The sequence below is a fragment of the Tachypleus tridentatus genome, chromosome 7 (genome assembly GCF_004210375.1).
Source record: "Tachypleus tridentatus isolate NWPU-2018 chromosome 7, ASM421037v1, whole genome shotgun sequence".
Classification (NCBI taxonomy): Eukaryota; Metazoa; Arthropoda; class Merostomata; order Xiphosura; family Limulidae; genus Tachypleus; species Tachypleus tridentatus.
This window is the reverse complement of record NC_134831.1, coordinates 185,888,866-185,902,106: the sequence shown is the minus strand read 5'-3', so window position 1 is coordinate 185,902,106 and position 13,241 is coordinate 185,888,866. Positions and strand designations below refer to the sequence as shown.

General features: G+C 34.3%; 1 protein-coding gene across 3 annotated transcripts in view; it reads left to right on the top strand.

Moving 5' to 3' along the window:
• Positions 1-13,241, top strand: part of LOC143257493 (transient receptor potential cation channel subfamily V member 5-like) — a 74,080-nt gene that overhangs the window by 54,469 nt on the left and 6,370 nt on the right. For all 3 annotated transcript variants that reach the window (XM_076516256.1, XM_076516257.1, XM_076516255.1), the window contains exons 15-16: positions 2,892-3,008; positions 10,113-10,238. In XM_076516256.1, the coding sequence (XP_076372371.1) occupies positions 2,892-3,008; positions 10,113-10,238 (243 nt within the window). The remainder of the gene's footprint in view (positions 1-2,891; positions 3,009-10,112; positions 10,239-13,241) is intronic.

The window sequence follows — 13,241 nt, the reverse complement described above, 5'->3', positions numbered from 1 at the left end:
GTTGCATTTGAAAATAAAACATGCAGATGAGAACCTAGGTAACTTAATGCTCAGGTTGCATTTGAAAATAAAATATGTAAACATAAACATCTAGCTAACAGGTGTAGATTGAAAGAAAACTTAACGCAAACGGTATCCATTGGGTTAGGTTTGTTAAAACACGTCGCTTTAATACGCAAACAGAGCCCTCGTGTTACAATTATCTATTAAAACTAAACAGTTACGTGTGCTTTAGACATCTTGAAATACAGTTGTCAGCTATATATATATATATACGAGTATAATTTCTACTACAATATACTTCACAAGGTGGAGTGACATGGCCAAGTATGAAACTAGTTTTGAAGGAATAGTAGATTTATTAATTTGTTGGCAGTTAATGACCACATTCTTAACTGACAGTCCACTATTTCTAAAGAGAGAACACCAAAAGATGTGAACGAGGTGATGAAGCTAGAAGAACAGTATATGGAAGCCCATGGAGGGAATATAATATGCAAGTTCAAGAATAGCTAGTTAAACTTGAAACCAAGAGTGGCTGATGAGAAGCAGGATGCTAACAAATCTGACAAGAGATTAATAGACAAGAGGGATAAGAGATACTATGCTTGTTATAAAATAGGGCACATTGTGAATGAGTTTAAGTTTATCACCAACAAGCAACAGCAGAAATCTAAACATAAAGACAGCTGGAGCAGCCTACAAACATGGTGTTGGCAAGAAACAAAAAAAGAGTGGCTATCACCATGGGTGCTACTGCAAAAAAAAAGGAAAACACGTCTGATTCATCACAAGAACGAAGTACCACCTTCATGATTAAACTGCATCACTGATGCAGTTAGCAAATAGATCAACAGCGCTAATAGTGATTGAAGCATGTAAAAAAACATCGAGAGGTACCAACAGATCCCAACATACCAGTAGATGAAGGCTATGTTGGGGAAAAGAAAGTAAAGGTCATACGTGACACTCGGTACAGCAATGAGAACTAGGGTAGTATTTGATGATTAGATGACAGGCAAGGTACACCTGTGTGTGCTGAATGATGGGACAGTGAGAAAATTTCCCATAGCAAGAATACGTGTCAACACTCCGTACCACTATGGAGACCTTGAAGCCACGTGCATGAAGGAACTCATCTACGACTAAGTGATTGACAATTTCAGGCATTAAAAATTTAGAGGAAGCAAACAGAAAGAAGACTGATATGGCATGTGCATTCACCATAAGAGCTTAAAAGAAGAAAAGCAAGTAAGACATTAAGGCCTTTCAAGTATCAAAAGGTGACAATGCCAGAGGAAGGTGACCACAACACAAAGGAGACATACAAAATAGAGGACCGGAAAAAAAGAGTACAGTAGAGAATTTATCCAAGTGTTTCTACTGTGGAAGATAAACACATCAAAGGCAGTCAGAAATACTTCTATGACAAGATGGCTAAGTGTCGACGTTTCAAGGTCAGACAAAAAATCTTGGTTCTGCTACCAACAAACTCTCCATACAGTGGAAAGAATCTTTTGAAGTGCAGGGGTGATCAATATAATGGACTATACAATCAAAGTGGACAGGAAGACCAAGATCTACCACACCTATTTGTTGAAGAAGTACTTTGAGAGAGGAGAAGACCTAATGGGTGTAGCTATCATTGACACAGAACCAGAAGGTAGTGACTTTGTTATAGAAGATAGATACCTACGTACTAGACCTAACACTACTGGGTGTAGATGTGACGTACAAAGACAGTAACATCAGTAAAGAATGTACTGATGAGCACAAGTAAGAACTACAAGATATGCTGTGCTACTATCTAGATGTCTTTACACATAGACCAGTCAAGACAAATCTTGTGCAACTTAAGATCAAGGTAAAGCCATACCAGCTGTCCTGTGTGATGAGAGACCAATAAACTGCAAATGTTGGTGTAGATTACATGAAAAGATTTTCTATATAAAGTGAAAACAGGCTTTGTATATCGTGTAAAAACTTTTTCAAAGAGGGGCTTATTGTTGGATATATCTGACTGTTTCATTTCATTTATAAGTTTAAGAACTGCTTTATTAACCTTCTATACATAAGGTTCTTTCTTTTAGCCAGCAATATAAGCTAAATATTAACACAAGGAACTCTTTTTGAATTTAATGTATAAAAATAATTAACGTTTATGATAGACATAGAAAGAAAAATAATTAACATTTTTAGCGCTAAATATAGAAAGAACAATAACAGTAAATTTAGAAAGAACAATAATTAACATTAACGATAGATACAGAAAGAAAAATAATGAATTAATATTAGATATGGATATAGAACGAAAGATAACATTAGTGGTAGATACAGAATGGTGTCCCCCGCTAGTCTACAGATTTACCATTCTAAAATCAGGGAATTCGATTCCCCGCGGTGACCTCAGCAGATAGCCCGATGTGGTTTTGCTATAAGAAAACAAACACACAAACAAACAGATACAGAATGAACAATAAACAACACTAGCGATAGATATAGAAAGAACAATAATTATCATTTGTCGTAGATACAGAATAAACAATAAATAACATTAGCGATAGATACAGAATAAACAATAAATAACATTAGCGATAGATACAGAATAAACAATAAATAACATTAGCGATAGATACAGAAAGGGTAGTGACTAACATTAATGCTATAATTAGAAAATACAATGTTTAGCATTAGCGGTACATATAGAAAGAAACAGAAGTTTATTTTTATTAAATTTCTTTGTACTGGTTTTCAACGAAGAATATACGTACTCTCAAGGTCAAGTTTATCTCAGACTATTCCAATTGTAATCATTCTGAATTGGAAAAAATAGATATATAATAATATTTTTTATTAAACATAATTTTACAGAAAATTGTATTTCTTGGCAGATCTTATTCATTATGTACATGGCTTTGGTCACTATTCTGCTTATCAACATGTTGATTGCTATGATGGGAAAAACCTATCAAGACATTGCTGAGAGAAGAAATGAATGGATGAGACAGGTGAGCTTCCATTTTTCTACTTGGCAAGCAATAGTAAACTACCATATATTTCTTGATAGAAACTGGTGAGTTACCACTGTGTTCTCTGTAAGAACTTGGTAGGTTACCACTTTGCTCTCTATGAGAATCTGGTAGGTTACCACTTTGTTTTCTATCAGAACCTGGTAGGTTACCACTTTGTTCTATATGAGAACCTGGAAGGTTACCACTTTGTTCTATATAAGAACCTGGTCGGTTACCACTGTGTTCTCTATGAGAACCTGGTAGGTTACCACTGTGTTCTCTATGAGAACCTGGTAGGTTACCCCTTTGTTCTCTATGAGAACCTGGTGAGTTATCACTGTGTTCTCGATAAGAACCTGGTAGGTTACCACTGTGTTCTCTATAAGAACCTGGTAGGCTACCACTGTGTTCTAAATGGAAAATGTTGAACAATTTCCATCGTTCCAATTATTGTTTTAAAGTGGCAATGAGTTAGAAGTGACGTGGGATAGATTTTAGAAATTTGAAAAAGTCCTTTTGATCCTAGGAACAGGAGAAGGATAAAAAGGAAGATAAGATGTGTTAGGCCTTCTAAAGGCATAAAGGTGGGAAACTGGGAATAAATGTCAAAAGCATAAGATGTTTAAGATGAGAGATAGAATGTGATACTTATATGTCTGTAGCAAGAGCCAGAGAACTGGTGTTAAAGAAATCAGAAAGGGAATATGAAGAAGAGCCAACAAAAGGGCTGCTGGTCAGAAACACCCGACACAAAAAAGGACTTTGTTGGACCCTTTGAACCTAATAATGGTATTTACTGTAAATTTTATTACACACCCACATCTTAAAGTACAGCTTATATACTACATTACTTTTTGGATCTGCATCCCAACACACTAACTGCTAGGCCTCACCGAAACATAGCTTGAAAACATCAATACTTCTTAACTCAGGTTCAAACTAAAGGCATTTGAATAACAAAACTTTAATTTAGTAACATAAATAAATATATGCATATATATATATATATTGGATATTTGTTTAAACATCTATAGTTACAAGTGTTTAGTTAATGAAAATAAGTGTTATTTTCCTTATATTTAAACCAAGATAAAGACACTGATATCTTTGTCGACATTAAATTCAATAGTTTAGATAACTTAGCTACACTTCATCTCTCAGCTTTTTAGCCATCACTTTGATCACATTCTTTTATTTCAGGCATACCAGCTGAAATAATTACGAATCGCCCTTTTACACTGGTGAAACTCAAGCCTGCTCTTCATCAGTCTAGCAGTTGGCCCTCATGATATTCATTACGAGATGCTTCGCCATCTCTCTTTTGCCTCTGTTGCTATTCTTCTAATTGGTTTTAACCGGATCTGGCAGGAGAATGCTTTTCCTGGTGCTTGGCGCCATGATATTGTCCTCCATTTTTCTAAGTCTGGGAACGATCCCAATATTCCTTTAAACTACCATCCAATTGCTTTGACGAACTGTCTCTATAAGGTCTTAGTGAGGATGATTAATGCTCATCTTGTTTGGTTTCTCGAATCGAACAACCTCCTTTCATAACCCACCTAGTGTGGGTTCTGACAATAGCGCTCCATCGTGGACCACCTGATTCGACTCGAAACATCAAAGAAGGCTTTCTCAAGCAACATCTCGTTTCTGTATTTTTTTTAACCTTGAGAAAGCTTATGATACTACTTGAAGATTGCTATTTTGCGACACCTCCACTCGTACGGGTTACATGGCCATTTACCCATATTTATTAACCATTTTTAATGGACCAATGATTCCACGTCCATGTGGGTTCGACACTTTCCCATTCTTTCCCACAGGAATTTGGAGTCTCTCAGCCTTTTTTCTCTCTAAAACCGTTTGGATGCACTTATACCAGCAGTGAGGTATTCATTCCAATTCCGAGATCTGTGTCGGAAGAGTTGTGCCTCCCGTGACGCCTGAGGCAAAGTTCTTGAGACTTATCTTTGACCATAAGCTAATCTTTATTTCACACATCAAATAGCCACATGTCAGGTGTACGAAGGCACTGAACATCCTCTATGTTCTCTCTTGAGTTGGATCTTGGGGAGCAGATCGTTGTTTCATGCTAAAATGCTATCGTGTCTTCATTCGATCGAAACTGGACTATGGGTCTCTGGTCTATAGCTCAGCTGGAATCTCGACCTTAAAGATGTTGGATCCTGTTCAACATGAGGGGCTTCGGCTCTACACAGGGGCTGTCTGCACTTCTCTAATCCGGAGTTTGTACACTGAGTCTCATAAACCTACACTACACCTCTTCCATTTCCAATTGTCTTTACTGTATGCTGCAAAACTTCAATCCTTACCACAGATCCCACCTGGGGTTGTGTTTTCCTTCCTAAATGTTCCATACTTTTTTATAATAAACAGTCTGCCATTGTCCCATTTGGCCTTTGTATCCAGGCGAAGTTGGCTGAATTAGGTCTGTCCTTAGATGACGTTGCTGTGTCCACTGATCAGCTCATCCCCCATGGCTTATTACTCTATTTCTTCCGTTCTCCTGGTGCAAATATGAAGCCATGTATACGTCACACTTGATACTATCATGTAATAATGGAACTCGTGCTTGTATGTATGATATTGAAAAAAACTATTTTTTTTACTCCATGTTCCCGTTTCGCCTCCATTTCCCGTCACGGGAAACTAATTTTCTCCATTCCCAAGGTGCAGATATGACGTCACGAATACGTTACACGCCGATCTATCAGAAACGACTATACACTTAACCAATCTACAACAATACTATCAGGAAGTACTATATACTTAACCAATCTAAAAGAATACAATTGGGAAGTACTATATACGTAACCAATGTACAAGAATACAGTCAGCAACTTCCATATACTTAATCATTCTACAACAATACTTAACCATTGTACAATAATACTATCAGGAAGTGCTACATACCTAACCAATCAACAACAATACTATCAGGAAGTGCTACATACTTAACCAATCAACAACAAAACTATCAGAAACAACTATACACTTAACCAGTCTACAACAATCCTATCAGGAACTACTATATACTTATCAGTGATGTCGAGAAAACCCACTTGAAGAGTTTGTTTGTTTGGAAATTTCGCACAAAGCTATTCGAGGGCTATCTGTGCTAGCCGTCCCTAATTTAGCAGTGTAAGACTAGAGGGAAGGCAGCTAGTCATCACCACCCACCGCCAACTCTTGGGCTACTCTTTACCAACGAATAGTGGGATTGACCGTCACATTATACACCCCCACGGCTGGGAGGGCGAGCATGTTTAGCGCGACGCGGCCGCGAACCCGCGACCCTGGGATTACGAGTCGCACGCCTTACGCGCTAGGCCATGCCGGGCCCACTTGAAGAGAAAAATATATATGTAAAAAACGGCTCGTTTGGGTTGAGAAAATATATTACGTAGAGGAGCGAACAAAGTTTCGACCTTCTTCGGTCATCGTCAGGTTCACAAAGAAAGAAAGAGGTAACTGACCAGAAGCTGACCACATGTTTGAAAGAGGTTGTGTAGACAGAAAGCAAAATCAACCGACAAAAGTAAATATATCTCACGAATCAAAAAATCACGAAACCATATACTGCTGCATTCCATATATTCCCGACATCAACAGAGAAATAACCAACATTTGGCAAAAACTAGTAAAAAATATGACATTCCAGTTAATACCAAATTTATTCAAAAACCAGGCACAAAACTGAGGTCTATATTATGTAAAAACTACACTGACAAACACCGCACCAATATTATTTATAAAATACAATGTGATAACTGCCACGACTTATATACTGGAGAAACAAGTAGAAAAATGGAAGCCAGATTTAAAGAACATAAAAAGTCACCTTCACACGTTTTCGAACACTGCAAGTCAAATAAACACAACATAACCATAGAAAACACTGAAATACTAAATAAAGAAACAAACATAAACAAACGCAAAATTAAAGAAGCCTTACTTATACAACAACTTAAGCCCAAAATAAACCAATACAAAGGAACACCTTTATACCTATATTTAAAATAATATAATAAATAATAGTAATATAAAATTATATATTCAAACATCTAAGCACGCCCTCTACATTCCGACACTCAGTTACACAACCCCTTTCAAACATGTGGTCAGCTTCTGGTCAGTTACCTCTTTCTTTCTTTGTGAACCTGACGATGACCGAAGAAGGTCAAAACGTTGTTCGCTCCTCTACGTAAAATATTTTTGCAACCTAAACGAGCCGTTTTTTACATATATATTTTACTATATACTTAACTGATCTAGAAAAATACTATCAAAAACTAGTATACTTAACTGTTATACAACAATACATTCAGAAAGGACTATATACTTAATCAATCTAAAAGAATACTATCACAAACGACAATACACTTAACCATTCTACAATAATACTATCACGAACAACTATATACTTAACCATAGTACAACAATAATATTAGGAACTACAATATGTTTAACCAATTTACAACAATACTATCAGGAACTACTATACACTTAACTGACCAAGGACAATACTATCAAAAACTACTACACTTAACCATTGTACAACAATACTATCATAAACGACTATATATTTAACAAATGTACAAGAATACAATCAGGAACTACTATCTACTTAACCATTGTACAACAATACTATAAAAACTACGGAACTTATCCATTGTACAACAATACCATCAGAAGGACTATATACTTAACCAATCTACAAAAATACAATTAGGAACTACCATATACTTAAACAATTTATAAGAATACTATCAGGAAGAACTATATACTTAACCAATCTACAACAATACTATCAGAAATGAGTATATACTTAACTGATCTAGAACAATAATGTGAAAAATCATTATACTTACCCATTGTAAAGCAATACTAGCAGAAACGACTATATAGTTAACCAATCTACAACAATAGAGTCAGTAAGTATTATATACTTAACCATTGTACAACAATACTATCATAAACGACTATATATTTAACAAATGTACAACAATACAATCAGGAACTACTATCTACTTAACCATTGTACAACAATACTATCAAAAACTACTGTGCTTATCCATTGTACAACAATACCATCAGAAGGACTATATACTTAACCAATCTACAAAAATACAATTAGGAACTACCATATACTTAAACAATTTATAAGAATACTATCAGGAAGAACTATATATTTAACCAATTTACAACAATACTATCAGAAACAATAATGTGAAAAATCATTATACTTACCCATTGTAAAGCAATACTAGCAGAAACGACTATATAGTTAACCAATCTACAACAATAGAGTCAGTAAGTACTATATACTTAACCATTGTACAACACTACTATCACAAACGATTAAATAGTTAACCCATCTACAAGAATACAATCTGGAACTACTACATATTTAATCATTGCACAACTATTCTGTCAGAAACAACTATACGCTCAACTAAGCTACAGCAGTACTATCAGGAACAACTATATACTTAACCAATGTACAACAATACTACCAGGAAGTACTATATACTAACCAGTCTACAACAATACTGTCGAGAACTACTGTATACTTAACCATTGTACAACAATTCTATCAGAAACTGCTATATACTTAATCAATCTATAGCAATACTATAAGGAAGTACCATATACTTAACAAAAATGCTATCAGGAAATACTACATACTTAACTGATCTAGAACAATATTAGTATTGTTATACAATGGTTAAGTATTTCGTAGATCCTGATAGTATTGTTGTACAATAGTTAAGCATAGTTGTTTTTGATGGTATTGTTCCAGATCTGTTAAGTATATATTAGATCCTGATAATATTGTTGTAGATCGGTTAAATATATAGTAGTTTCTGATTGTATTCTTGTAGATTGATTAAGTAAATAGTCATTTCTGATAGTATTCTTGTAGATTGATTAAGTATACAATCATTTCTGATAGTATTGTTGTACTATGGCTAAGTATAATTTTTTTTGGTATTATTGTTCTAGATCAGTTAAGTATAAAGTAGTTCCTGATTGTATTCTTGTAAATTGGTTAAGTGTATAATCGTTTTTGATAGTATTGTTATACAGTGGTATAGTATGGTTGTTTTTGTTAATATTGTTCTAGTTCAGTTAAATATATAGTAGTTTCTGATAATATTGTTGTAGATTTGTTAAGTATATAGTAGTTCCAAATTGTGTTGTTTTAGATTGGTTGAGTATATAGTCGTTTCTGATAGTATTGTTGTTGATTCGTTAAGTATATAGCAGTTTCTGAAATATTATTTTAGATTAGTTAAGTATATAGTCGTTTCTGATAGTATTGTTGTACAATGGTTAAGTATGTAGTAGTTATTGATAGTATTGTTGTAGTTTGGTTTAGTATATCGTCGTTTCTGATAGTATTGTTGTACAATTGTTTATTATATAGTAGTTCCTGATAGTATTGTTGTAGATTGCTAAAGTATAGTAGTTTATTCATGTGTAAAACCATGTAGGTTCAACGAATTTTAATATAAAACGATAACAACCATGTAATTAGGGCGCTTTCTTGTTCTTCAGTGGCATTTGTAGTCCATTACTGATTTGTTAGCAATAATTAAAACTATTGGGTTGAGGAATAATTCGTGAGCGTTTTTTCAATTTAAAAAAATATATTCATAAATGAAACGCTTTCGCAAAATATTTCATGACATTTGGTAGATAATTTTTTGCTCTAATAGATGGTGTGTTTGATTTTCATATGTCTTTAATTTTTGCTTTCATTTTCAGCTCATTAAATGGAATGTCAAGTGGACAAAATCGAGCATCTTCGACACCATCTGCTTTTCGCATTTAATTTCTTGCAATTTCGTTTAAAACAATGCATAGTCTTGCATGTAATGCTTGAATGAAATTATTTAAAAACGCTCACGAATTATTCCTCAACCTAATATTTTCTGATATTGCTATGCTTATATCTGTGTGCATAGTACAAACTATGTTAAGAAAACACATACGTAAGATGAATCTACCATCTGGTTCGAATTTTAAACAGGTAACTGAGCTTAGCAGATGTTTAATTTCTGTTTTCTAATTTAGTGGGCCAGAATTATACTTGTAGTGGAGAGAGGAGTGCCCCCTTCTGAGTGTTTGGATCATCTTATTCAGTATTCTCAAACCATGGCTGATGGACGCAGAGCACTTGTGTTACGACTGCATCACAACGTAAGCTTTGAATGTTTGTAAAGACGCATATTTGTTTATTTGTAAGTACAGAGACATTCGACACTCGTATTCAAATATTTGAGTGACACTTTAAAACAACATGTTCGTTCCGTGTGTATGAATCAACGACAAAAAACAAAGTACAGGAAAAATAACTAGCCCTTTAGAATTTCAAGTGATTTTTAAATGGTAGATCATTTTTAGCATTAAATGGTAATTTCCAAATTAATTATACGTATTAAATGTCGTAATGTGTCTTTAATATCAAAAGAAAAAAATATATTTCTTTTCAAAGCTACCTTTTAACTTTCATAGTGTCATCCTTGTAAAATGTTTCAAGTTTATCCACAAATATTGTTATATAATATAGCATTTAAGCTTTTCAGTCTAGCTAGGCGTACACAAGGCTTTGAGTTTTACCGCTAAGAATATCTGTATAACACATAGTAGCAAGAGGTGCGTAAGATATGGACTAGACCATTCTCTACTTTCTTAAATTTATATTACTTCACTACAGGTAAGGTTTATGTTTAATAGAACATTGTCATGTAATGTTAGTACTTTTATATTTCATCACTTTATTATGAGCACACTTTCGTCAAGACTTTCCACATCATAACTTATTTTTTATGTACGTTAACATTTTATTATTGTTAGCTTAACATTATCTTACAATATAACCAGCAACAGAGCATGTAAACTTTTGTAAACTAAATAGTATAACAAACAATAGAAGGTATAAATGTATTTCTAATCTAAATAATAGAATCATCAACAGCAGACATAAACTGTTTGTAGTATAACCAACAGCAGAATATATCAACATATTTCTAATCTAAATAATACAACCAATAACAAAACATATAAACATATTTGTGATCACTATAAAATAACCAACAGCAGAACATATAAGCATATTAGTGATCGTTATAAGATAACCAACAATGGAAAATATAAACATATTTGTGATCGCTATAAGATAACCAACAAAGGAACATATAAACATATTAGTGATCTTTATAAGATAACCAACAATGGAAAATATAAACATATTTGTGATCGCTATAAAATAACCAACAATAAACATATTATGACGAAATGTACAAATGTATATCAGGATGGCTGGTATGGGTATTAACACTTTTACTAGTAAAGCAGAGAACAACGTTTCGACCTTCTTAATTCATCTTCAAGTTAACAAAGAGAGAGTTTGTAACTGACCGTTGTCGGGCACGTGTCTTAGAGACAGGATTATAGGGGGTGTTACAGTTGGATGTTAGGTTATTAATAAATATATGTATAAAGGTGTTCCTTTATATTGGTTTAATTTTGGTTTTAGTTGCTGTATAAGTAGGTAGGGCTTCTTTGATTTTGTGTTTGTTTATATTTGCTTTCCTACTTAGTATCTGGGTGTTATGTTGTGTTTATTTGATTTGTAGTGTTCATAAACGTGTGAAGGTGTTTCTGTGTGTGTGTGTGTTGTTATTTAAATCTGGTTTCCATTTTTCTGCTTGTTTCTCAAATAGAGAAATTGTGACAGTTGTTGTATTGTATTTACAAATTTATATTGGTGTTGTGTTTGTCAGTGTAGTTTTTACATAGTATGGACTTTAGTTTTGTAACTGCTTTTTGAATAAATTTGGTGTTTAATGAACTGTTGGGTTTTGTTATAAGTTTTTTTTTTTTTCCAAATGTTGGTTATTTTTTTTGCTGATGTCAGGAACCTAAGGTATGCAGCGGTATAAGGTTTTGTAGTTTGTTGTATCTTGGGATTTATTGTTGTTTGTTTGTTGTTGGTCGCATGTTTTGAGATGTGTGTGTGCGTATAATTTTTTCCACGGTTTTTTTTTATGAAATTTGTTAAGGTTGATGAAGTGTTGTTTCATTTTGTTGATTTCATCGTTAATTTTATCAGGTGAACATAGTTTTGTGGATACGTTTATTTGGTTTATTAATATGTTGAGTTTTTGTTTTGTTTCATGTGCTAAGTCCCAGGGAATGTAGTAGTCCAGTATGGGTGATTTTTCTGTAGATTTATGTTTTGAATTATGTTTCGGTTCTTGTGATCTTGAGGTTGAGAAAAGCTATTTGGTTAAATTTTTTCCTGTTCACAGATGAACTTAATGTTGAGGTGTATCGAGTTAACGTGGTTGAAGAAACTAAGTGTGTGTTCCGTAGATGTGATTCCAGCAATTGTATCATCAACATATCTGTACCAGTATAGTGGTGGGTGTACGTACGAACTGATCGCTTGAGATTCAATCTGTGTCATAAAAATGTTGGCTATAACTGGTGACACGGGATTCCTCAGACTTTAGTTATATATCTGTAGGTGGTTTTGGTTATTGAACATACAGTTAGTTTTGGTTTGCCTTGTTTTGAATTACGCGCAAAGCTACACGAAGGCTATCTGCGCTAGCCGTCCCTAATTTAGCAGCGTAAGACTAGCGGGAAGGCAGCTAGTCATCACCGCCCATCATCAACTCTTGGGCTACCCTTTTACCTACGAGTAGTGGGATTGACCGTCGCATTATAAGGCTTAACGGCTGAAAGGGTGAGCATGTTTGGTGTGAAGGAGATTCGAACCCGCGACCCTCAGATTACGAGTTGATTGCCTTAACCACCTGACCATGCCGGGCCAAGTTAATTTTTGTGGTAGTGAATTCTGTAAGGTTGCTAATTGGTTGTTAGGAATGTGTATCAATGGGTTTGAGTCTTGGACACAAAATTTTAAAACTGTCTTGCAGGCTTTAGTTGTTGGGATTTCTGTGAAGAGGGAAGTTACATCAAAACTGGCCATTAAGGCTTTATGATTCAGTTGATTAAGGATAGATTTAAAGTTAAAAGAGTCTTTGAAAATTGGAGCCGACTGATGTTACATATTTAAAAAATGTCCACGCTATGTATTCACTGAGGTTACAGTTAAATGATTCATAGGTCGACATTATGGGTCGTAGTGGACAATCTAGTTTGTGAGGTTTGGGGGTTCCGTATAGTTGTGGT